The 27927-nt window shown below is 44.0% G+C and overlaps 1 protein-coding gene across 2 annotated transcripts in view; it reads right to left on the reverse strand.

Moving 5' to 3' along the window:
* ARHGAP42 (Rho GTPase activating protein 42) overlaps positions 1-27927 on the reverse strand; it is a 373376-nt gene that overhangs the window by 101520 nt on the left and 243929 nt on the right. For both annotated transcript variants that reach the window (XM_073582941.1, XM_073582942.1), the window contains exon 6: positions 25306-25416. In XM_073582941.1, coding sequence (XP_073439042.1) covers positions 25306-25416 — 111 coding nt within the window. The remainder of the gene's footprint in view (positions 1-25305; positions 25417-27927) is intronic.

Genomic DNA, 27927 nt, shown 5'->3' on the forward strand with positions numbered 1-27927 from the left:
ATATTACCATTTCTTCATCTATCTATTCAAGCATCCATCCCATATCTATCTATCTATCTCATATCTATCTATCCATCTATCTATCTATCTCATATCTATCTATCCATCCCATATCTATCTATTTATCTATCTATCTATCTATCTCATACCTATCTATCTCATACATATCTATCTATCTATCTATCTATCTATCTATCTATCTCCAGGGCCAGTTTTAGACAAAGTGGGATCCTGAGCAAAAGTTTAAAGTGGGGCCACAAATGCTAACATACTGCACCATCACACAGAAACATTTCGGTTGTATTTACATACGCTAAGTTCAGGCCGCTAAACAAACCAGATCGACAATAATGAAGTTGTTAGATGCTTGTTCCCGGCCTCTTTACATCGGCAGAGGAACAATGATGAGGACAGAACAATCACGAATAGCTCAATCTGTCCACATACAATATTATGTTATGAGCAGCATATCTGCAGTTTTCACTGGGCAATGTGCTGCTGAGGACAATGATATTTATTCGGACATAAACAATCCAATCACTCGATGAATAGGCAGCATTTTGCTTGATTACTATAATACACCTCATACTCATAGTTCTCCATAGAATATAATGCATCCCATAGCACTCCATATAGTATAATACACTCCTCATAGCCCTCCATATAGTATAATACACTTCCCATAGCTCTCAGTATAGTATAATACACTCCCCATAGTCTTCATATAGTATAATACACCCCCCATAGTCCTCCATATAGTATAATTCACACCCCATACTCCTCCATATAGTATAATGCAGACCCCATAGACCTCCATATAGTATAATGCACTCCCCAGTCCTCCATATAGTATAATACACTCCACATTGCTTCATATAGCATAATATACTCTCCAGTAGTATAATACACACAGTCTTCCATGTAGTATAATACACTCCCCATAGTCCTCCATATAGTATAATGCACATCATAGTCCTCCATACAGTATAATGCACCTCATAGTTTTCCATACAGTATAATACACTCCCCATATTCTGACATATTGTACAATGCACAACCCATGTCCACTCTATAGTATAATGCACTCCCCATAGCCCTCAATATAGTATAATGCACACCCAATAGTCCTCTGTATAGTACAATGTGCCCCATATCACTCCATATAGTATAATACACTCCCAATGGTCCTTCATATAGTATAATACACTCCCCATAGTCCTCCAAGTAAATACACCCCCCCATAGTCCTTCATATAGTATAATGCACTCCCCATAGTCCTCCATATAGTAAATACACTCTGTATAGTCTTTCATATAGTATAATGCACTCCCCATAGTCCTCCATATAGTATAATGCACCCCCCATAATCCTCCATATAGTATAGTCCTCCATATAGTATAATGCACATCTCATAGTCCTCCATATGTTCTAATGCACACTCCTGTCCTCCGTATAGTATAATACACTCCCCAGTCTTCCATATTGTATAATACACATTCCATAGTCCTCCATACAGTATAATGCACCCCATAGTCTTTCATACAGTATAATGCACTTCCCATAGCCATCAATATAGTGCAATGCATCCCATAGTCCTCCATATTGAATAATGCACCCCCATAGTCCTCCATTTATAGAACAATGCACTCTCTATAGTATACTGCACTCCACAGTCCTTACATAGTATAATCCATTCCCCATAGTCCTTGATAGATACAATATTATGCAGGTCCCATATAGTATAGAGTATAATACACTGCCGCCGGTAGTCCTTGATAGAGTATAATGCAGCCAGCATATAGTATAATGCGACCCCCATATATAGTATAATGCAGCACCCCTACAGTATAATGCAGCCCCATCATAAAGTATAATACAGCCACCCCATAGAGTAAAAAGCAGCCAGAATATAATGCAACCACCCCATTGAGTTTAATGCAGCCATCCCAGACAGACACACCATAGAGTTTACTGCAGACACCTCATGAGTTAAATGCAGACACCCCATAGAGTATAATGCAGCCCCCCTCAGAGTAAAATCCAACCTCCCTCAGAGTAAAATGCAGCCCTCCGAGAGTATAATGCAGCCCCCACAGAAGCACAATTGGGGGGAACATTCGAAGAATGTGCTCCGTGCGCAGCCGTCAGGAGAGCGCAGTCAACCCACCTAATGCGGTTGTCCAAAGTGTCTCCACCGGCGGCTGCATTCTACCGCCCCGGACTGGGAATCAGACGTTCTTTCAGCCGACTGTCAAGTTGTGTGGGTGGGGTTATATACTCGGTGTGTGGGGGTATATACATTGTGTGTGAGGGGTATATACTCTGTATGTGGGGGGGTATTTACGGTAGGGGTGAGATTTCGTGTAATGGGGGCTGGAGATTTATTGTGTGTGGGGGAGTATTTCCTGTGTGGGGCGATTTCCTGTGGAGGGGATTTAGTGTAATGGGGCTGGAGGAGATTTATTGTATCAGGGCTGGGGAGAATTTACTGTGTGGGGGAGATTTAGTGTAATGGGGCTAGGGGAGATTTACTGTATGTGTGGGGGGAATTTACTGTGTGGGGTTATTTACTGTGTGGGAAAGATTTACTGTATGTGGAGTGGAGATTTAGCGTAACAGGGCTGGAGGAGATTTACTGTGTGGGATGGATTTACCTTGTGGGCGAGATTTAGTATAATGGGGCAGGAGGAGATTTAGTGTAACAGGGGAAGATTTGAGGACACAAGTTTGGGGAGCAAGGAGACACAGTACGTGCAGACACAGTATGGTGAATGGGGGGATAATTGTGGACATAGTATGAGGAGTGAGGGTAATAGGATGGGTGCAGACACAATATGGGGAGTTGGGGAGAGCAGGGCTGTGGAGTCGGTAAGCCAAACCTGCGATTCCGACTCCTTAATTTCCCTTACACCGACTCCACGACTCCCACATATATTGCTTATATTTAAGTGAAAATTTTGTTGTGGTACAATGTGAACATCAGACATTAAATCATTTTTATGATACGATAATCAAGATATTTAGATAGATCATAATATATATTTATTGGAATACAACTTTAGAACACAAAAAACTAAAATTGTAAATATGTAATACACTATGTAATATCGATTACATATATATATCACTATGTAATAAACTATGTAAGTGGCAAAAAACAGTTTTCAACAAAAACATACTAAATAACATTTGTGCAGTCTATGAATTTGTTCTAAGAAATAGAATTGCCTCCATCAGATCCTCCTTCATAGATGACCTCAAATCTGACCTAATAATTTTAAGGCCAGAGAACAACCTCCTTACACTAACTTGGGTTGGAGGCAAAGCCGTAACCACATGGGCAACATTTATAACAATTTCCGGGTATAAAGGAATTGCCTCATGCACAGTCAGTTTTGATGAACGGCTGAATTATCCTATTTCTTTGAGAGCAAGTGAAACATTTTGCTGAAATATGGTCAATCTGCTTGCTATAGGAGACAGAGTGAAATATTTTTCCTTGCGGCAACGCTTTGCCTGCTCCGTGTCATCCAAATACTTGTCAAAGTCAAACTCCTCATCTGATGAGGATGAAGATATGGCAGCAGTAGCACTGTCAGGACCCAAGTCCTATTGCGCCTGGCAGTCCTCCTGTAGGCCACGCATCCTAACTGCTACCTCAGTCAGAGCTTCTTTTCCTTTAGTAAGCTGTTGATCATCAAGCAAAATACGATGACTTGGGTCCACATAAACAGCTGCCAGAAAAATGTTATTTTCCAATAGCTGTATCTCTCTCCGTTTCCTTGAAGCAGAAACGCCATCTGCGATTAAACCTCCTCTTTGGGACAGGCAAAATGGCAAGTTCTTCCACTCCCTTATGAAAATGCCAGGAGTTAAATCCTCAGCTTGTAATTTTTTAGTCACTGTAAATGGGCGACTAAGCAATTCCTTCAATTCAGCCACCTGTGCCCATTGACCTTCATTTAGGGTTACCTGAGGGTTCGCCATATCTATAAGAAACAGTTTTAGTTCAAGCAATCGCTCAATCATTAAATAAGTGCTGCCCCACCGAGTGGCTTGAACAACAATTGCCCCTTTCAGAGCACGTCTCTTCAAGATGGAATCAATTTTAGGGGTTCTGGCGGCAATAACCAATTTCCTCACTTTTCCAATCAGATTTCCAGCATGTCCCTCTTGCAGACTATCTCTTATTGCCAGCTGCAGCGTGTGCACAACACAGAGCATGTGATGAATAGGAAAGTGTTTTGAAGCAGCATTAACAAGATCATCTATTTCTACAGTATAATTTTGCTGGTCTTCTGTTGTAATATCTGTTTGTTCCTCAGTTACATGAACAGCACTGTGGCCCTCCAGCTCAAACATACGGAATCCTAAATGTTCTTCTAGCTGTTGTTCATTACTCTCATTCATCAGTTTAATTGTACTTATCATGTTTGAAGCATTGTCTGTTACAATAGCATGAACCTGTTCTTGTGTGAATGTAGCCTTAGATGAGGAATACAACAGCCATTTATAGGACATTTCATAACTTTCTCAAATTCCTATGAAAAAAATATTCAGCACATTCTGCATTGAACTACTGTACATAATTTATTATATATTTTAAGAGTCGGAGTCGGTCCATTTTATACCGACTCCACCAAAATGAGCACCGACTCCGACTTCACGACTCCACAGCCCTGGGGGAGAGTATATTGCAACCCCCATAGAGTATAATGCAGTTCCACAGTCCTGCAGTATTATGGTTACCACCATGTACTCACTGATATATAAAAAAAACAATACTCTGCTCTCCTCCTCGTTCCCTCACTGCTCTGGTCTCAGCAGCTCCATTGCCCGATACAGCATGGTGCGCTATGAAGTGACATCATCGTGCGCCCGCTGCGTCAGAGGGGGAATGATGGGAGAGGGAGCGCCAACTGACACTCTAACCTCCATCATTGCTTTTAACCATATCGGCATCTATAATGATCTTACTAATATCTATATAATACCTATTTCATATCTATTGCACCGACTGCACACTGGTCTGAAAGTTAGAACAATTATACCTGTCTACAGATACATCTATAACAGTGGCAGACACTCGGTAAATCACCTATGACACATATATATATAACTGAGTGTATGTGTGTATGTATGTGTGTATCAAGCCAGACCCACTCCAAAATAGCAGCCAATCACTAAGCATCTTTCATTTCACCAGAGCTGTTTAAAAGATGAAAGCTGAGCTGTGATTGGTTGCTATGAGCAACAGTTTTCCTTGTAGACAGTTGTGGTAACTAAGGCCTATTATTCTTATAATTTATGTGATGTTATCATCCTTCCGTAAAGCTAGAAATAACACAATTTATTACCGTACCGACACAAAACACCCCCTGACACAGACTGTAGAGGGAGCCCAGTATCACACAGGATAGGATTAGATACACAGCTCAGCAGTCAGTATCACACAGGAGAGGATTAGATACATAGCTCAGCAACAGGATGTGCCAAAGGAGAGGACATTTTCATTCCAAGAATTCCATTCATTCCATCTGATTTGCCTTTTGATTTTAAACGCCTCCAGTTCAACTGGCATTTGCAATGTCCATTAACAATGCTCAGGGACAGTCCTTGAAACTAGTAGGGATCGATTTGCAATCTCCATGCTTTTCTCATGGTCAACTTTACGTGATCTGTTTAAGAGTTGGAGCTGCCAAAAATCTGTTCATCTTTGCACCGAAAGGAAAAAACAAAAATGTTGTTTAACAAAAGACTCTTGAATGAGTTGAAAATAAAATACTATCAATACTTGGATAATCATTTAGTTAATTTGTGTTGCAAATCTGTAGTGTTGAATATATGATGTGAAATGTTTTTTATGTGCAATATAATCATTATAATTTGTTATAACTAACCACAGTTGGTTACTATGCCCATGCAATGCCGGGCTCTTCAGCTAGTATATATACACATACTCACACACACACTTATACAGTATATATCCAGTGCTACATCAGGGAATGCCTGGATGCTGCATTGTGGCTGCTCAGCACTGACCTTGATGCCGTCATTGGAAGTAAAGACTTCATTCATCTGATGGCATTAAATTATGCAAGGTTATAAAATCAGAGCACACTGTAATTTCTCTGCAGAAAGACCTGGATAAACTAGGGGTTTGGGCGGCCACATGACGGATGACTGAAGGAAGGAGACCGGAGCTCCAGGGAAAACCGATGCACGGAACAGACATACATCTGATGAACTGGTACATCCAGCTCCCCGGCACTGACTTCACGACTCTGAAGTCTTTTTGCTTTTGTGTTTGTCCCTGATCTTTCATCCTTTTGAATTTTTAGGCTTACCTATCATCATAACCTATTTTTTACATCTCTAAGTAGCACATGTATAAAAATATATATAAAAAAATTTCCTACGTGATAAGTGATATAGTTCACGGAGTATGAATACTTTTTCAAGGAACTGGATGTCAACAACCTATAATACCGTTATGAAGACCAGTTGCATTCACTGCAAACTGTAAAATGATGATTATAACAGTCATGAAAAAAAATTTGAACAAGCTTATCATTGAAAAACTGGAGGAAATTCAGGGAAGATATACCAGGATGGTGAGTGGACTGCAAAGTATGTCCTACAAAGAACGATTCAGGGATCTGGGAAAGTTTCGTTTGCAAAAAAGAAGGCTAAGAGGAGACTTAATAGCTGTCTACAAATATCTGAAGGGATGTCACATTGTAGAAGGATCATCCTTATTATCATTTACACTTGGAAACACGAAAAGCAATGGAATGAAAGTGAAAGGGAGAAGATACAGATTAGATCTTAGAAATAACTTTTTGACAGTAAGGGTGATCAATGAGTGGACAGGCAGCCACGAGAGGTGACAAATTCTCTTTCAATGGAAGTCTTAAAGAAAAGGCTGGACAGGCATCTGTCTGAGATTGTTTAGTGAATTCTGAATTGGTCAGGGAGTTGAACACGATGACTTTGGAGGTCTCTTCCAACTCTAACATTCTATGAATCTACAGTAAACCATAGACAGGGAAGAACGTGATTCAGCAGATGTATCTCTCAATGTCTTTGAGACTCATGCTGTGAGAGGGGCAGAAGAAGGTGAAGATCAGCAATCTTTTGATCACTTTTCCTTTTCCTTGTAAATGTTCCGAAACGTCCTCAGTCACAAAAATATATCTAGTGTAAAACAGTGCACAATTAATAGGGAAGAAGAAATGCAGAAGAAGAATCTCTCAGTGTCGGTGAGACTCATGCTGTGAGAGGAGGAGGAGGAGGTGGAGATCAGCCGTTTGTTGTTCACCTCTTTGGTGTCTCTGTAAATGTTCCAAAACGGCCAAATTCACAAAAAAAATCTCGTATTAAACAAAAAATATAGACTTGGAATAGAGGGATGCAGCAGAGGAATCTCTCAGTGTCTATGAGACTCATGCTGTGAGAGGGGGAGAAGGAGGTGGAGATCAGCCTTCTGCACTTCACCTTTCCTTTTGGGATCTATGTAAATGTTCAGAAACTATCACAGCCACAAAAAAGTGTGTATGACTGTATGGAGGGAACATTAGGATGAATATCAGGGTAAGAAGAGTAGAGAGGGAGGGGAAGTGTCACACCACGACATAACACCAGGAGTAACGTTTCCCCCCACAATTACGCAATAGACCCTTGCTCCTTAAAGGGAACCTGTCATTTCCTTTCTGACATGTAAGCTTCCCCCAAGCGCTTTGAAAAATCCCACGCTTGTGCACTGTCAATCATTGTCAAACGGCGCATGCGCTGTGACAAGTGGCTCCCCGTGCTTGCGCCGTGATAAGAGGCTCCGGTCGGCTACTACACACACGGCGCATGCGCATCACATCTCTAACAATGCACGGCGCATGCGCGTCACATCTCTAACAATCCCAGCATCATGTCCCACATGCTTTATGCATCCATTAGCCCTCTGTGTCTGTACTGTTATACACTTAACATTATGGCTGGTCCATACAATCAGAGCAACTGTTACCACCCACCTTTCGTGTCTACCTCTTTCCTCATAGACTGTAAGCTTGCGAGCAGGGCCCTCACTCCTCTTGTTGTTTGTTATAATCTACTGTATGTGATTATTGTTATGCTGTAATGTCTATTGTCTGTACAAATCCCCTCTGAAATGTAAAGTGCTGCGGAATATGTCGGCGCTATAGAAATAAAATTTATTATTATTATTATAACAATGCACTGTGGACAGTTTACGTGTTATAAAGGACATGACAGGTTCTCTTTAAGTTATTCTTCCAGGACTGCAGTCAATTGGATGGTGCACAATCATCTGATAAATATGATCCACTAAATCATGGGAAAGCAAAAAAAATCCAGATCCTTGCAGAAAGATCATACAATCTATACACTACCTGGCAAAACACGGAATATTCTGTAGATCGTTGAAGTCATTTCTATGAATTTTCTGGAAGTAATTTGCTAGAAATAAATGGCCGCAAAGTTAGAAATAAAGAATCTACCTTTCACGTCGGGAAATATAAATAATTGGTTTATGATGGGAATTTGTAGCTAGAGAACGGGGTTCACAGAGTTCAGCAATCACAGGCTGCAGGTCCGGGGAGTCAAGAGAGGTCGGAGGAACAATCATGATTCATCAGAGCGAAACACCAGGAGGAAACGATCAGTTACAGGAGGAACTGGTGTTACTTAAAGGAAAGGTTGGCGTGCTATAAAAATGGAAAAGAAAAAAAACACTTTATTCTTGTCTTATGTTACCTGAAGCTGAAATTACAAAATGTCAGTGTAAAATGCAAGGCAACTGTGTCCCCATGATAACACTTCTTATTCCGCTGCACAATTACATCACAGGGACACTAGGGCTTAAAGTAACCATTTAAAATGCAGGTTTATATTGGTTGTCTTAGGATGACTACGCCAATCTCTATGAGCTATAAAAATATGAGCTCCCACACGTTCAAAAAAATTTGGTAAAATACCTTGTAAAATTCTCTGAGCTCCACTGATTTTGTCGTTCTTTTCTGTTTTGTGATGCGTTGCTCCATTGCATAAATATTCACATCTTTATGGGACCGATGAAGAAAGCCAAACACAACGTTACCGCTTTTAGTCATATAAAGACTGAATCCAGCAGGAGTATTCGTGGAGGAACATGGACCACCTTAATCAGAGTGGGGGACCCCTATCTAAGCATAAAAACTGATTGCCTCTCTTTAAAAGTGTTATTTTTCTAGCAAAGGCAATCAATCCAGAGTAGGTATCTGGTCTATTAGGAAGTGTCTCCAAGGTAACAATGAGCTGTCAATGTGCATAAACAGGAAGTGTTGTCATAGGGACACAAGTGTACACATTTGTTTCACATCGGTCAATTTAGGAAAAACATTTTTTTTCAAGTATTTACACTACCCTATGTGAAGTATATGATTTTCAGACAAGTAATACGTGCAAAAAAAAAATCTGGATCGTCTTTTCTTCTAAGGTACTCTGTATGCGTTTTTCCTCAATTATTCCTCCTAGAAATATGTTAATTAGTGTAATGAGTCAGGGGCGTGTCCCTAGACGGTCCAATCAGAGCAGACACTGTTAGCCACCCCTATTTGACAAAAATAATGATCCCACCCAGTTGCCAATTCATTCATAAATTTCCAGGGGGATGAACAGCACAATGTAGATTTATAAAAAAAAAAAGATGTTATTTCATGGGGAAGTAGCTAGTGAAACAGACATGTCAGGATCGGGAGAGATTACAGTCTTCTTTAATTCACGGTCCAAAAAACAAACAAAAAAACAAGGACATGTGAACAATCCATAGACGATAATGTGCACATTTCTATCAGTGAAAATCACCCAAAAACCACATAAGTGACTCAAGGGCATCTGAAGGAGGCCTTAGAGACAATCTCTCCTCTGTGCCCCCATCCGGCCAATCTTAACCTTTTCCGGGAGATGAGAACGTCGGCAATATGATAGTTGCTGGATTATCAAATGGTCTGGATTATCGGATGGATCTAGAAAGGTATATGTATGAATGAGATCTGGCAAACTTCCCGACCCCAAGTCTTGCATTCCCCTGCTGTTCCTTTGGTCGCACTGATGCAAAGGTAATAGTGATGACGACAAATTGCGGCATCAGTCAGTTATAGACCACAGTAGCGACTTTATATTTTATATACTTTTTTTAAAAAAACTTTACTTTATGTTATTTTGAATCTAAATTCATTAATTTTTAAATCCTGTAAAAACATGGATTTTTGTGAGTACTCACTGTAAAATCCTTTTCTCCGAGACACTCATTGGAGGACACAGATACTGTGGGTGTATGCTTCTGCCGATAGGAGGCTGACACTAAGTGAAAAAAAGAGGTTAGCTCCTCCTCCGCAGTATACACCCTCGCCCCTATTGCGGGCGGAAATCAGTTTGGTGCCAAAGCAGTAGGAGGACAACAAATCAGCCTTAATACAGGTACAACATGTCCAAAGGAAAACACCAACCTTATATCAAATAAGTAAACACATATTCATTTAAACAAGAGCCAACTGGCTAATAGGGTGGGTGCTGTGTCCCCCAATGAGCGTCTCGGAGAAAAGGATTTTACGGTGAGTACTCACAAAAATCCATGTTTCTCCTTCGTCTCATTGGGGGACACAGATACTGTGGGACGTCCTAAAGCAGTCCCTGGGTGGGAGATTGACTCACCGATCCAAGCTACATGCACCTCCTGTTTAAAGGTGCACCACCGCTGCTTGGAGAATCCTTCTACCCAGGCTTGCATCTGCCGAGGCCTGAGCATGGATATTATGTTTGGCAAATCTGTGCAGGCTGGACCAGGTTGCTGCCTTGCAAACCTGTTCCGTCGAAGCCTGATGCCGAAGCACCCAAGAGGCGCACACCGCCCGGGTAGAGTGCGCTCTAATCCCTGCTGGAATCGGTGTGCCTCTAATGCAGTAGGACTCCTGAATAGTCAAACGAATCCATCTGGCTATGTTCGACTTTGAGGCAGCAAGTCCCTTCCTGCGTACTTCAGGGAGCACGAACAGCGTGTCCGTCTGAGGAAAGGGTGCCGTCCACGACACGTACCTCCGGAGGGCTCTTACCAGGTCTAACGTGTGAAGAGCCTTCTTCCACATGGTGCACCGGTGCTGGACAAAATGAAGGCAAAACAACATCTTCATTGATGTGAAAAAGAGGACACGACCTTCCGCAGAAAAGGAGGGGCTGGTCTGAGGACCACCTTATACCTATGGAAAGTGAGGAATGGAGCTCGGCAGGATAGAACCGCCAGCTCTGAAACCCGCCTGATGGAAGTGATGGCCACTAGGGGAATAACTTTCCATGAAAGGTACCTCAAAGTGATATCCTGAAGCGGTTCCAATGGAGCTTCCTGCAGAACACTTAAGACCATGTTAAGAACCCAGGCGTCCATCGGCGCCAAATAGGGAGGTATCAAGTGGGACACTCCCCGGATGAAAAGTTTTCACCTGCAAATTGGTAGCAACCCTGCACTGGAACAGGACGGATAAGGCCGACATTTGTCTCCTGCGGAAACCTGGGGCAAAGCCCGAGTCTAATGCTCTACCGACTGAGCTATCCGGGCTCTCTGAGCCCGACTGGAGAAAAACCAAGATGTTGGAGATCGAGAATCTTAGCGGAGAAACACCGCGGCCTCGACATCAAGAAAAGAACACCTTCCAGTTGTGGTGATAAATTCATGCTGAAGCTGGCCTCCGGGCGCTAAGCGATGTAGCGACCACCTTGCTCCCGAACCCTGCCTGGGTTAGAATCCAAGATTCAATGGCCCTGCCGTCAAACACAGGGTCCCTGATTTCGGGTGGCAAATTGGCCCTTGAGACGGTAGATCTGGGCGCTCTAGCAGGCGCCCAGGAACATCAGCGAGCAGCTGCCTTAGATCTGCGTACCACGCTCGACGGGGCCAGTCTGGGGCCAGCAGAATCGCCGGCCCCCCTTCCGTCTTGATCCCTTTGCTGACTCTCGGGAGTAGTGACAGTGGGGGAAATAGATATGGGAGGCGAAACTGGTTCCATGGCAGAACCAACGCGTCCACCGCGAATGCCTGCTGGTCCCTGGCCCGAGCGACATATGTGGGCACCTTGGCATTCACTCTGGAAGCCATCAGGTCCACATTCGGAGCTCCCCACCGTTGACAAATCTGTTGAAGAACTTCCGGATGTAGAGACCACTCTCCGGATGCAAGACCCTGCCAGCTGAGGGAGTCTGCCACCCAATTTTCCACGCCCGGGATGTGGACAGCCGAAATCACCGAGTGGTTTGCTTCGGCCCACTGAAGAACGTGTTCCACCTCGCGCATGGTTGTTCTGCTGCGGGTGCCCCCCTGACGAATTATGTAAACCACCGCCGTGGCGATGTCCGATGGAATCCGGACGGGGCGGCCTGCTAGAAAGTGATGAAACTTCTGCAGAGCCAGCCGAATTGCTTGTATCCCCAATAAGTTGATTGGGAGGCGTGCCTCCTGTGGCGACCACCGTTTCTGGGTTGTGTGGTGGCGAAACACCGCTCCCCAACCGAGGAGACTGACGTCAATTGATTTCCCCTAGGCCAGAGAGGAACTGGTTATCCACCATCTGAGCGACTGCCTGACTTGAGAGGACAGTTTGCACCGCCGATCAAGCGTGAAAGGATTCTTGTCCCAGGCTGACACGAGGCGTGCTGCAGGGGGTGAAGGATGGAACTGGACGAAAGGTATCGCTTCGATTGCTGTCATCATTTTCCCTAGGATCCTTATCGCGGATCGGATGGTATGAGGGACTGGTTGGCGTAGTGTCCGGACTCCCTGCCGGAGACTAGCGCCCTTTCCTGAGGGAGAATTATCAACCTTCAGCAAGTGTCGAAGATCATTCCTAGGAAGGAGATCCTCTGAGCTGGCACAAGGGATGATTTCTTTGCATTGACCAACCATCTAAGCGGCAAGAGTATCTAGCGTGATGTTGACACCTTCCTCACATGCCCGTATTGATGGGCCCTTGACCAAGAGGTCGTCCAGATAAGGCAAGACGACTATGCCTCGAGTATGCAGTGTGTCCCTGACAATTGCCATAACCTTTGTGAACACTCTGGGAGCCGTGGCTAGCCCGAAGGGTAGCGCTACGAACTGAAAATGCTGAACGCTGATGGTGAAGCGTAGCCGCCTCTGATGAGGAGGAAAAAATGGGAATATGCAGAAATGCGTCCTGGCTGTCAATTGAGGCCACGTATTCTCACTGCTCCATGACCGCTATGACTGAACGGAGAGACTCCATCTGGAAATGTCTGATCCTGATGAATTTGTTCAGAAGCTTTAGGTCCAAAAACAGGCCTGACAAACCCGTCCTTTTTGGGAACCGCAAAAAGGTTGGAATAGAACCCCTGAGCTCTTCCGTGTTCTGGCACTGGAACAATGACTCCGTTGTGCAGGAGCGACTTGATGGCTCCCAATAGAGCCCTTACCTGGGTATCCACCCTGGGAAGCCGAGAAAGAAAAAACTATCTTGGAGGGTATCTGACAAATTCTATTTTGTAACCCGAGGACACCAATTCCTTTACCCATGCGTCGTGAGCGATGTTGGCCCACACGTGGTGAAAACAGAGTAGGCGGCCGCCCACTTTGCTGGTGTCGTCTGGTAAAGACCTCGAGTCATTTGGCCATTGATCCTTAGGATCTGGGTCCCCTCGACCTGGCCTTTTGAGCATGCATTCTCCCCAATGGGTTGGCTCTATATGACCTGCCGCTCCCTATCCTGGTTGGGGTGGCCTGAGGTGGCGGAATTGGGCCCCGTAGTCCACCCGGAGTCTTTTAACGCATGACCCCGGCCCGGTCTCCTATTCGGGTCCCGGATCAGGCTCAGGCTGCTTAGCAGCCGCCACCTGACCAATGTCGTCACGCCCGGCCTAGAATGGCTGGTGGCACTGCAAAAGGCCCGAAAACGTGCCTGAACCGGGTGACGAAAAAACGATTTAACCTTCTGTTGAGGGAGAAACCCGCTCTTTCCTCCTGTGGAGTCGGAGATAAGTTGATCCAAAAATAGGCGGCCGCACTGATAAGGCAGGGAAGTCAAGGACTTCTTGGAAGTAGAATCGGCCCGCCATGTCCTCAACCATAGGGCTCTTCAGATAGAGATTGCATTAGCGGCAGCAAGTGCTGAATAATTGGCCGCATCCAAAGACGCATTCAATACATAATCTCCGGCTATCGTCACCTGACCTGTGACCTCCGAGATCTCTGCAGGTAGATCCTGCTCCTGCGCGACCTTGTTTAATGTTTCTGACTATGATATCATAGCCTTGGCTACCAAAGTTGCTGCGAACGAGGGAGCGAGTGCAGACCCTGACGCCTCATATACTGAAGGAGCTAGGCTCTCAATAAGGCAGTCTGTGGGATCTTTAAATCGAGGAAACCCTAGGGACAGATAAAAGGGTCTTCGTGGCCAGGCGTGAAACCGGAGGATCCACTATCGGGGATTCCATCCATTGTTTACGGAAGTCCGGAGCAAACGGATAACGCGTTTCGAGTGCCCTTTAACCCGAGAAAAACGCCGTTTTGGACGTTCTCTGTGCCGCTGCACTATGTCCTCAAACTCAGGGTGAGAGGATAAAATTTTGTGCAGCCGCTTCACTCGTTTACATGACACTTTATGCCCCGTAGCCGCTGCGGTATCATCCTCAATCCCCAGGGTCTGATTGATGGCTTCTATGAGGCTGTCCACTGTTTCACGTGACTCTGGAGTGTCCAGGTCAATGGGCTCGTCTGCGTCGCAATCTGAGGTCTGCTTGCTATCAACCACTGGTGACGGGGAGCGAGAAGCAGATCTTACGGATGCCGAAGGCACCGGATGGACTGGGCGACACCGTGTGGATTCGTTTCCCCCGGGTCTGCCTGGAGTGAGGGCGGCCCCTGCAGGTCGGAGGCTCCTGTGAGGTGGAGGTTCCCTCTAAAGGTGGCGAGACACTGTCCCTGCCCCTATCTGGGGCTTGAAGGGATTCTATTACTCTCGTAAGCGACACCATGTACTGTGACAGTGATCGGGCCCACTCCGGGGGATTTGACACATTGGTCGCGGTCGCAGGGGAGGGCTCCTGGGCGCGTTTGGATCGCAGGCTTCGCATAAATGCTTGCTCTGCGCCCGCGGAAACGCAGCCCGACAAGAGATGCATGCCGCCTAAAAGAACGTGTGCGTCTTTGCTTTTTTTTTTTTTTTTTCGGACATGCTGTATCTGTCCGCTGCTGGGGATATGGGGAAGAGGTAGCCCCTCGTTTTTCCCTATAGCGTGGCCTCTCGGGCAGCACTTACCCCAGTCCTGCGCCTCCCGACCTGGATGCTTCCTTTAAATTGCGCGCCGACATCTGTGGCGCGCACCAGCCTGTAAAATTGCTCTAGGGGCGGTACTCCCACTTTGCGGCCTAGCCCGTGCTCCGAAGCCGGGGCCTCGATTTTTACCGCCGCCGAGTGCGGGGCGGGCTGTGGGAAGTGACACGTGGCCCCGAGGGCGGAACTTCCGGCCACGGCCTAGCTCCAGCCGAAGCCGCGGCCTCAATTTTTCCCCTACCCGACCGGGGTGGGGGGCGCGGTACCAAAAGTGGCGCTACTGACCGGCGCAGCGTTCTTGTCCTGACAGATCCAGCCCTTCTCTTGCATGGCTAGTGGACGCCGCGAGGCGTGCTGCGGCTGTGGGTTCCAGCCCGAAATCTTTGCAGGAGCCCTCCCCGACCCTCTCCTCACTGATGATCCTCTTCAGCCTGAGCGCAGGTATGTGAGGGGGGTCTTTGATAAAAAATAGGACGGTGCAGGCACCCTAGCTCCATCTAACCCCTTCAGGGGGTGAGGAGAGGGACCGTCCGCCACCTTGCAGCACCGCCGTCTAGTGTTGGTGGAGCAGTGGGGGCCGCACAGACTAGTCTTGTGCCTCTGTGCAAGCCCATGGTTTCAATACCTAGGGGTGGACAGGGCTAAGTCTGGCATAATGTCCCATGTCGCGGGAAAGGATACGTGGAGGGATACTCGCATGTGCTCGCCCGTTGATGGTTTGGGGAAATCGGATCCTTTCAATAGGATGCGTTGCCCCTGTCTCATCTTCATAAAATAACAACCAAAAATAGAAGTCTGGGGAAAAGTCCCAGATATGTCCCTCGGTGCGGGAAATTATACGCGGAGACGATACTCAACGCGTGCTCGCCCGTTGATGGTTTGGGGAGATCGGACCCTTTCAATAGGATCCGTCGCCCCTGTCTCATCTTCATAGTTAACTAGAAAAAAATAGTCTGGAGAGATCCAGACTGTGTGTGCCTCCATAGGACACTAAGCAAGAAACGGATTTCCGCCCGCAATAGGGGCGAGGGTGTATACTGCGGAGGAGGAGCTAACCTCTTTTTTTCACTTAGTGTCAGCCTCCTACCGGCAGAAGCATACACCCACAGTATCTGTGTCCCCCAATGAGACAAAGGAGAAATTAAATTATCAATATTGCTCTGTTACAAATCTGGGAATGCTCATCCATCCTTATTTGGGGTCTTTTTTTTTCTTACAAAAATGCATTTAATTTTCGATAAAAATCATTTTTATAATTGGGTTCCATTAAAACTTTTACACCGCTTGTCTCCCACAGGAGCCGTATTGCACTGGATGTGTCTATTGCTGGATGTAGAATGAGTTAACTAAGAATCCATCAGTGAGCTCATTTGGATGGAGATTTTATTTATTTTATTTATTTCTTTAGCTTCTCTCAGTTGATTTACGACAACAGACCACATCCACATTAAATGCACTGGGAAGATAACTGTAAAAGCAAAATAGTGCAACATTTTTACTGAAACTCAATTGCAAAAATGTTTTTTAGTTACAAACATATACAAAAAAAAAGTCCCAAAAAGTGATCAACCTCTTAAAGCTACAGTGGGGCAAAAAAGTATTTAGTCAGTCAGCAATAGTGCAAGTTCCACCACTTAAAAAGATGAGAGGCGTCTGTAATTTACATCATAGGTAGACCTCAACTATGGGAGACAAACTGAGAAAAAAAAATCCAGAAAATCACATTGTCTGTTTTTTTTTCATTTTATTTGCATATTATGGTGGAAAATAAGTATTTGGTCAGAAACAAAATTTCATCTCAATACTTTGTGATATATCCTTTGTTGGCAATGACAGAGGTCAAACGTTTTCTGTAAGTCTTCACAAGGTTGCCACACACTGTTGTTGGTATGTTGGCCCATTCCTCCATGCAGATCTCCTCTAGAGCAGTGATGTTTTTGGCTTTTCGCTTGGCAACACGGACTTTCAACTCCCTCCAAAGGTTTTCTATAGGGTTGAGATCTGGAGACTGGCTAGGCCACTCCAGGACCTTGAAATGCTTCTTACGAAGCCACTCCTTCGTTGCCCTGGCGGTGTGCTTTGGATCATTGTCATGTTGAAAGACCCAGCCACGTTTCATCTGCAATGCCCTTGCTGATGGAATGAGGTTTGCACTCAAAATCTCACTATACACGGCCCCATTCATTCTTTCATGTACCCGGATCAGTCGTCCTGGCCCCTTTGTAGAGAAACAGCCCCAAAGCATGATGTTTCCACCACCATGCTTTACAGTAGGTATGGTGTTTGATGGATGCAACTCCGTATTCTTTTTCCTCCAAACACGACAAGTTGTGTTTCTACCAAACAGTTCCAGTTTGGTTTCATCAGACCATAGGACATTCTCCCAAAACTCCTCTGGATCATCCAAATGCTCTCTAGCAAATTTCAGACGGGCCCGGACATGTACAGGCTTAAGCAGTGGGACGTCTGACACTGCAGGATCTGAGTCCATGGTGGCGTAGAGTGTTACTTATGGTAGGCCTTGTTACATTGGTCCCAGCTCTCTGCAGTTCATTCACTAGGTCCCCCCGCGTGGTTCTGGGATTTTTGCTCACCGTTCTTGTGATCATTCTGACCCCACGGGGTGGGATTTTGCGTGGAGCACCAGATCGAGGGAGATTATCAGTGGTCTTGTATGTCTTCTATTTTCTAATTATTGCTCCCACAGTTGATTTCTTCACTCCAAGCTGGTTGGCTATTGCAGATTCAGTCTTCCCAGCCTGGTGCAGGGCTACAATTTTGTTTCTGGTGTCCTTTGACAGCTCTTTGGTCTTCACCATAGTGGAGTTTGGAGTCAGACTGTTTGAGGGTGTGCACAGGTGTCTTTTTATACTGATAACAAGTTTAAACAGGTGCCATTACTACAGGTAATGAGTGGAGGAAAGAGGAGACTCTTAAAGAAGAAGTTACAGGTCTGTGAGAGCCAGAAATCTTGATTGCTTGTTTCTGACCAAATACTTATTTTCCACCATAATATGCAAATCAAATGAAAGAAAAACAGACAATGTGATTTTCTGGATTTTTTTTTCTCAGTTTGTCTCCCATAGTTGAGGTCTACCTATGATGTAAATTACAGACGCCTCTCATCTTTTTATGTGGTGGAACTTGCACTATTGCTGACTGACTAAATACTTTTTTGCCCCACTGTATAAATTGTAAAAATGAATGAATGAATGAATGAATAAAAACATCTGCATGACGTATTATGCGCTTTAGATATTTTCAGACCAGTTTGCAAAAGTGTCTAGTCGAGTCTTAAAAGTCAGCAAATTATGTAAAAATTATGGTAAACATTAATTTCATTTTAATTTTTGTTTTTTTACGAATTTAGGGTAATTTTTTATTTTTTATATTTTAAGACTTTTTGAAGCTATATAGACTGTTCATATCTCCCATCATCTCTATTTCACATCGCACAACACCAATTTTTCATGGCACTAATTCCCCGACTCCATCAAGCGGAACCGTCTCCCTTCCTCTCATTCCCTGCCCTGCTGCTCCTCTGGCTGCTGCCTGTAATTTACAGCAAAAACAAAAATCACAATAATAAAAAAAAAAAATTGGCATATAGCAACAGGTGTGAACTTAAGATAATGTATTTGCGCTTTATGCAGACGGACTGAAAATTGCAGTTTAGGTTTAGATAAATGGGGAATTTCAACTTTGTCCTTTACAGTTGGCGCGGCGGTGCAGCTGCGCGCAATATGCAGATTGTAGATGATGGGTCGCCGGTAAGGGCGAGTGCAGGTCTGGGAGAATAACCAATTCCAATGTTATCTCATCCTGACTTTAAATAGCAAATGGGAATCCATGTCAATTCTGCAAATTGGATGTTTGTACCAGACGAGGAGTTATCAAAACTATGTTCTGCCCTCGTTTACATAGGATTGTGTTGACCTGACATTACCATCGGGGCAGAGCTGTAAACAGAAGGGGAAGAAACTATAGAAATTCTCAACTATGAATGTGCTCTAAACTTCTGTATAAAAGCTGGAACCATAAACCGAGACATGTACAAAAAATTGCCTCCCTTTAATAGGACCTGCAGCTTGGAATAAATATATAATTTCTTTACCTGGTGTAAATGCCGCTGTTCTCCTGAATCCAGCGATGTTTTTCTTTTGTTCCTGCTCCATTCCGTTCCGGAGATATGACCCCTTCTTCCCTGCATGTAAATCTAGTCTTTTTAGCCAACTGGGTGTGTTCTCAACTCTTGTCTGTGGGCGTCTTCTTGAGAATCACACCCAGGTTGAACAATCAGTAGATTTGAATACAGGGAAGATCTGAACATATCTCAGGAATGAAATTTCAGAAACGCCGGATTCAGAAGAGCGGCACTTAAAGGAGTATTCCCATGTCCAAAATCCTAACCCAATATGTAGTAGGTGTAATAATAATAATATTAGCAAACACCTCCAATTAGAAATATAGTATAGTTCTTCTGATTTGCTGTGTCTCTTTCCTCATGTGCAGGCATTGATAGACCTTAGGTATCCATGGTTATGACCATTCGCAACTAGCTGTCACTATGTCATTGGTTGTAACCATGGATACCTAAGGTCCTGCAATGTCTGCACATCAGGAAAGAGACACAGCAAATCAGAAGGACTATACTACATTTGTAATTGGTGGTATTTGCTAATATTATTATTATTACACCTACTTCATATTGGGATAGAATCTTGGAGATGGGAATACCCTTTAAACCAGATAAATTCCGTATTTAAGGCTAATGATAGGTCCTCTTTAAAGGGGCATTTCCATGCTATAAAGTTATGGCGTATCACTAGGTTATTCCATCACTTACAGATCATTATGGTCTAAGGTTAAGAACCTCCGCAGAGTCTGAGAATGAGCTTTCCGTGCACAACGATGCCATCCAGCTATGCAGGGAACTATACCTGTCCCTTTTCATTTGGTCATGGTATTGCTTCACAGGGAAAATAGTTAAGGGGACAGAACAATAAATCACCACCGGGGCACCTTTGTTCCAAAAGTAGGACCACCAATGATCATGACGTCATGGCGTATGCTTCATCCATAGTGACGCTACATAAAGGATGAGCCAGATGGGGGAACAGAGGAATAATGCTACCAGCAACCATCAGAAAGTCTATTTCCATCATGCTCTGCTGATGGAAATTGGAGGCTAAAAAAATAACCCCAAAACAAAAAGAATCAAGGACTTCTATGGTGCCTTCTCCCTCATGGGCTGGGCCAAAGAAAGTCGTTGATGAGAGACAATCAGAGGGACAAACTTGTCCTTAAATGGGGAAAGGATGGAATATCTCAGCACTTGAGATGGACTTGTAGGAACTTGGTCCAGGGGTCAGATCAGTACTCCATGGCCGGTAGATGGGTCCTGTGAACAACCTCCTTCCAACCTGCTGGAATCCCCAGCTTCACTTTCGATTAGCTGATCTTGAATTAGGTCATCGGTGTGACTTAACCCCACACACGACGTTGCGCCAGGCTGGTAAATCAAAATAGAAGCTGCTGATGCCAACAGGTCAGAGGCGGTTGGCTGGGATCACCTCCAGTGACTATGGAATACTGATCTTACCTCTGGACCAGGGTCCGGTGAATTTATTTGCACATCACTACTTGGCACCAAAAATTCATACTTTGAAGATTTTGGTAATGATATACCTCTCCACCCAACTCTATAAACCTTGCCACCTGGAAAAAATGAACAATAATTAACGCAGTAAACCAAATTGCGCTCATCTTCTTAATGAACGTGAACAAAAACATGAAAAGATGAAATGAAAGATGAACTGAAAACCTGTCCCAATTCGCTGCCTAAGAATCCAGAACTGACAAGTGGTAAATTCTCTTCCTCGAGATACAATTTTCTCCTTTACACTAATCCAAAGTGCCCGAGGTGATACGAAGTGTTCTATCAAAGACATGTCAGCCATGCTTTGAAACCTGATTTGTAATATTTTGTATATCTGACACCGGAGCTGTTCAGTGCTGTATTGTTAAAATAACCAATGGACAATATGGGTATCAGGGAGCAAACAAAACACGCAACGGATAATTATTTTTGCAAAATAGTTAAACCTTTTCATATCAACCCAGAGTGTATAAATGGAAGAAAGGACTTCCAATGGTTCAAGGTAGATAGTCCAATGTTGTTAGTTGTTAATAAGTCCTCCAACTCCCAGAGTGACTGCAGACATTTGTATCATTAAAACAATAGAGCCGTCTGTGTCATTTAGCAGGTGATGCCATCTAAACTAACCTTCAGTAGATGAAACCATCCTGGACTAACTACCAGTAGGTGAGAGAACCTTGGATTAATTTCCAGCAGGTGAAACCATATTATTAAACCTTCCAGAAGGTTGAACCAACCTAGACTAATTTACAGCAAATGTTAACTTCTAGTAGGTGGTACCATCTTGGGCTAATGACTAGAAGATGGTATCAGTGAAGAGAGCGGCACTTGTACAAGTGAAATAAAAGCACTATTTGATTTCTTTAAACTGTAAAACCCGACATACAAAGATAAAAAAACTGACGAGTTTCTGGCGTCCTAGATGCCCTTAATCATGCTATCTGGCGGCACGGTGGCTCAGTGGTTAGCGCTGCAGCCTTGCAGCGCTGGGGTCCTGGGTTCGAATCCCACCAAGGACAACATCTGCAAGGAGTTTGTATGTTCTCCCCGTGTTTGCGTGGGTTTCCTCCGGGTACTCCGGTTTCCTCCCACATTCTAAAGACATACTAATAGGGAATTTAGATTGTGAGCCCCATCAGGGACAGTGATGATAATGTGTGTGCAAACTGTAAAGCGCTGCGGAATATGTTAGCGCTATATAAAAATAAAGATTATTATCTGGCATGCCAGAAACGCGTCCGTTTTCTTGGATTAGCTTCTAGTAGTTGGTATCATCTTGGACTAATTTCAAGCAGGTGGTGTAATCTTGGACTAGCTTCTATTAGGTGGTACTATCTTGGACAAATTTCAAGCAGGTGGTGTAATCTCGGACTAGCTTCTAGAAGGTGGTATCATCTTGGACTAATTTCCAGCAGGTGGTGTAATCTTGGACTAGCTTCTATTAGGTGGTACTATCTTGGACAAATTTCAAGCAGGTGGTGTAATCTCGGACTAGCTTCTAGAAGGTGGTATCATCTTGGACTAATTTCCAGCAGGTGGTGTAATCTTGGACTAGCTTCTATTAGGTGGTACTATCTTGGACAAATTTCAAGCAGGTGGTGTAATCTTGGACTAGCTTATAGTAGGTGGTACTATCTTGGACTAATTTTCAGCAGGTGGTGTAACCTTGAACTAGCTTTTAGTAGGTGGTACTATCTTGGACTAATTTCCAACAGGTGGTGTAATCTTGGACTAGCTTCTAGTAGGTGGCACCATCTTGGACAAATTTTCAGCAGGTGGTGTGATCTTGGACTAGCTTCTAGAAGGTGGTACCATCTTGGACTAATTTCCAGCAGGTGGTGTAATCTTGGACTAGCTTCTAGTAGGTGGTACTATCTTGGACTAATTTCCAGCAGGTGGTGTGAGCTTGGACTAGCTTCTAGTAGGTGGTACAATCTTGGACTAATTTCCAGCAGGAGGTGTAATCTTGGACTAGCTTCTAGTAGGTGGCACCATCTTGTATTAATTTACAACAGGTGGAACAATTTTATTTAATTAGTAGCTGGTGTCATTTTGCCTGTCACAACTCTCAGGATAGTAGCACTTACTACACATTTTATAGTGTTGCAAAGTAGAAAATACATTCGATCCGGTTTCAAAACAAGGATCAAAGATCTGAATCGAAATGCCAAACAGACATCCATTTTTTGGAACTCCAAGGCATGATGTGCTATTATTTCTATCCCGCTTTTGTCAGTGTTTCGGACCCTGTGTGACTTTCTACTTCCATTTATTGATGTATTTTATGGAGATAACAATGTGAGTAGTTGCTGAAATGCTTCTCCGTAATTACAATTCAGTACTTTTTTTTTTTATCTTTATGAACACGAACAAAAAAAAAAAAAGCCATAAAATAGTTGTGTTCAGCCAGTGTAAATATAGCTGAGCCGTCCATGTCTTTCATTTGCTGAGTCTACGTTCTGCATGCAATGCCCTTTAATCCCCTCCAAATACCAACAAAGAAACCCCTACTGCTCAGATTACTGTGGATTAAAAGGCAGTGTACAGAGACGCAGCAGAAAAATCAATATTTCATGCATGGCGATGTTGTGCGGATCTTGCCAAGTGTGGGCTCCAGCACAATGCCTCATTGACAGATGGGAGAAATATAGGGCTGAGAAGTGAGGTATGCCTCGTTTGTCCTTCACCACGTAGAACAATTTCACTTCTCCAACACAAGTTCTTTCTGATTACCTTTTCGGTTCTATGAAAAGCTGACTCCCCCATCCTCCATCTGCTCCATGGAGATAAAATTCAGAGAAATTGTCTGAAATGTGGTTTCTGCTTCCTAAAGTTCAGAGATTTTTAAAGTTTTATAACTACATTCATAGTTTTCTTCAAGGGACACACAGTTTTTCATAAATGTTTAAAGAAGAGAGTTGGATGGTTAGAGAACTGAACTAATTTTGGAAATTCCATTAATTGGTGCCGCCCTTTAGCTCTGCACCAGCCCTTTATATAATTTTCAGCAGTGACCATCACAGATTGCTGTGATTAGTAACCAAGATCAGTTAACAAAGCGCAACCAAGAATCATGGCACTGTCCAGCATGATCAGGATGGAATGCTTTATTTAGAGGCATCAACTAAAGGCTTTATACAAATTCAGATTTCGAATATAGGCATGCATGACATGTTAATCGCGAATCCAGTGACTGGTATCAGCAGTCATGGGACTGATGGACAGGATATCATCACTTCCATTACTGGAGGAGATCACAACTTGACCAATACTTGTGCTTTTTATCTTAAGGGGCCCATTTTAACAACTTAGCTACCTTGGATGTAAAAGCATGTCGTAGGGAGGCTGTGAGAGTGTGGACATGTGTGGGCTGGGTTATACATCTGGCACCCACCTCTAACAGCAGCGATAGGAGCTCTGATTTCTGCAGTCTATCTATATAAACGTTGAATTCAAGCTCTGGCAGTGGCATTTAAATGCGTGATCCAGGAGGGCATCCATTTGGATGCCCATGGCCTCTCAAGAGACAGCCATAGGCTAAGCTTCACAGGACATGCTAAAGCATTGCAGTGCATTTTAAACGTGACAGGCTCTAGTCTCCTAGTGAACTAAAAAAAATACATTGAAAAAGTAATAGAAAAAAGTTTTTAAAGTATTTGTCAAAAATCTAAATCCTTATTTTTCCCATCCAAAATATAAAGAAAACTATAAATAACAGAATAAGGAGTATTACCTATAAAAAAAAGTAAGAACTGTCAAAATATAAAATGATTAATTTAACTCAGAAGACATAAGTTGTAAAGAAAAAAAAACGGAAATCTCAGCGTTGCTGGTATTTGGTCTCTGCACCTTCCAAAAAAAATGCTTCTAGGAAATGAAGAGAAAGAGGCGATATTGGTTTTGGAACCAAAAAAAAAAGGAGAGACTTTACGATCCCATCCATGTACAGTATGTCCATGTCTGCTAGGTTGCATATGCTAACCAAAACATTACACAGATGATAATATACAACAAAAAAAAAAGTCTCTTGTTACAAAAGGTCACATCATAGGACGAGATTCTTCTTTATGAGATACATGACTCATCCTATCCAATGAGTCATTAAATTAGATGCCAGCTTTCAAGACCGTTACAAATTAGAAATTGTGGAAAGTGTTTAAAGTCTTCTTTACGAGCCTTCTCGGCGGTCAATTCCGTAATAAAATGAATAATGCAAAACAACAATGTGCAATAAAAAGCAACCACTTAACAAGAAAATAAAAAATAAATGGTAGACGAAACAAGGAAAAAAAAAAATCTGAGGACAATTATACTAACCGGTTCCACAAACTCAAATTTCTTCTTCTCTTGCACTTCTTGCACTTTGAAGATGTACTCCAGAGACGCATCGTAGAAGTTCTGGTGTTCTCGATTAATTAAGGAGTCTGCCTGTGATAAAGCAAAGGCAAGAGATTTACAGGAATTGTCCAGTTCTTCACCTCACTCACTCGTGAACATGATCAACAAAACTTGGTGGTCAGGTCAATAGTTGAGGGCTATTTCAAAGAGATAGGAATACAGTGTGGGCAACAAACTGATGAACTGGTGAAAGCGCAACGACATAACCATCTAATCAATCTGATTCAGTAGGATTCAGCAACTTCAGGACAAGACACATGATACTTCAACAACTTCTGACAACAAAAACTCAACTAAAAGTAGATGCTCTATAAATGAAAGTGAAGATAAACATTTTTAGAGTTGAAAATTTCTGGACAGAAGCTTAACGCAGTTTTGTTGGGACCATCCAACCATCTGATGTGTATTGAGGACTCCTTGACTGTCGTCCGGGGAATTATGTTGATGGAAAGAAGGATCAGAAAAAGAAGCTTATGTAAAAAAGTTCTTACAGACAAGGTAGACAGTTATACAACCGTAACCAGCATATATCAAGCAGGGAATCCAATACTGACAATCAAGAGGATACCACAAGGATTCTTGAGAAGGATCTAAGTAGAACTTTAGCTTACTAACTGGAGACTTGAAATTCTAGGAAACCTTATAAACCTTCATTTTCTTTCCATTATTAATCTCACTGGTTTGGACCTTAAAGGCCTCCATACACATTAGACTAATGTCAGCCAAACCCACTAATATTGACATTTCTGGAAACCGCTTTCTCATAGAGAACACAGGAGTTATCAGCCGATTGAGCGCTCCTGTGTATGGGAGAGATGGTCGACATGGCAGGATTGTTCAGCCGACAGCCAACTAATACCTGTGGTCAGCTTTATCGTTGGAGGGGTCAGAACATCTGGTCTCTATCCCCTCTTTTCTTTTTCCTATGATTCTTTTTTTTATCCATTCCTTTAACCCTCCCTTTATATCCTAGGGCAGTGATGGCGAACCTATGGCATGCATGCCAGAGAGGGCACGCAGAGCCCTCTCAGCTGGCACGTGGCCTCGCCTGTCGCCTCACTGTTCCGGAGCTTCCTCACACACATTGAGCGGCGCGGCCGCAGAGCTGAATGATGATGTCATCCAGCCACACCGCTCAATGTGTGAGAGGAAGTGAGAGCCGAGGAATCTGCCGGCGCGCAGAGAGGGGAGTGTGGCCGCTGGTGTTTGTGGTGTGGTGTGGTGTGTGTGTGTGTGCGTCTGTCAATGATGGGGAGATGGCCATTGATGGGGAGAGGGCCATTGATGGGGAGATGGCCAATGATGGGGAGATTATTATTTATTTTTATAGCGCCATTAATTTCATGGTGCTGTTCATGAGAAGGGGGTTACATACAAAGTTATAGATATCGTTAACAGCAAACAAATTTACAATGACAGACTGGTACAGAGGGGAGAGGACCCTGTCCTTGCAGACTTCAATTCTACAGGATAGTGGGGAAGAGACAGAAGGTCGGGGTGCAGCAGCTCTGGTGGTGATGAGGCGGCAGCTCAGGCGGTGGCGAGGCGGCAGAATGGTTATTGCAGGCTGTAAGCTTTCCTGAAAAGATGGGTTTTCAGGTTCAGAGGGTGGTGGATAATCGGACGTGTTGAGGCATGGCATTCCAGAGGATAGGGGATATTCGGGAGAAATCTTGGAGGCGGTTGTGTGAGGAACGAATAAGTGTGGAGGAGAGTAGGAGGTCTTGGGAGGATCGAAGATTACGTAAGGGAAGATATTGGGAGATTAGTTCAGAGATATAGGGAGGGGAAAGGTTGTGGATGGCTTTGTAGATCAGTGTTAGTAGTTTGAACTGGATTCGTTGGGGAATTGGGAACCAATGGAGGGATTTGCAGAGAGGAGAGACAGGGGAGTAGCGAGGAGAGAGGTGGATTAGTGGGGCAGCAGAATTGAGGACAGACTGGAGTGGTGCAAGAGAGTTAGCAGGGAGGCCACAGAGGAGAGTGTTGCAGTAGTCAAGGCGGGAGATGAGGGCATGTACAAGAGTTTTAGTAGATTGAGGACTGAGGAAGGGACGGATTCTGGAAATATTTTTGAGTTGGAGGTGACAGGAGGTGGCAAGGGTTTGAACGTGTGGTTTGAAGGACAGGGCAGAGTCGAGAGTTACTCCGAGGCAGCAGATTTCAGGTGCGGGAGAGAGCGTGATGCCGTTTACCATAATAGACAGATCAGGTAGGGAAGATACGTGAGATGGAGGAAAGATAATGAGTTCAGTTTTGTCTACATTGAGTTTTAGGAAGCGAGAGGTGAAAAAGCAGGATATGGCTGATAGACACTCCGGGATTCTGGACAGCAGAGAGGTGACATCTGGGCCAGAGAGGTAGATCTGAGTGTCATCTGCATACAGGAGGTACTGGAAGCCATGGGACTTTATGAGTTGTCTTAGGCCAAGAGTATAGATGGAAAAAAGTAGGGGCCCCAGGACAGTGCCTTGGGGGACTCCACAGAGAGGGGGCGGGATGAGGAGGTAGTGTGGGAGTGGGAAACGCTGAATGTGCGGT

This window comes from Dendrobates tinctorius, unplaced genomic scaffold, assembly GCF_039654945.1.
Source record: "Dendrobates tinctorius isolate UK_male_01 unplaced genomic scaffold, ASM3965494v1 ptg000075l, whole genome shotgun sequence".
NCBI classification, from domain to species: Eukaryota; Metazoa; Chordata; class Amphibia; order Anura; family Dendrobatidae; genus Dendrobates; species Dendrobates tinctorius.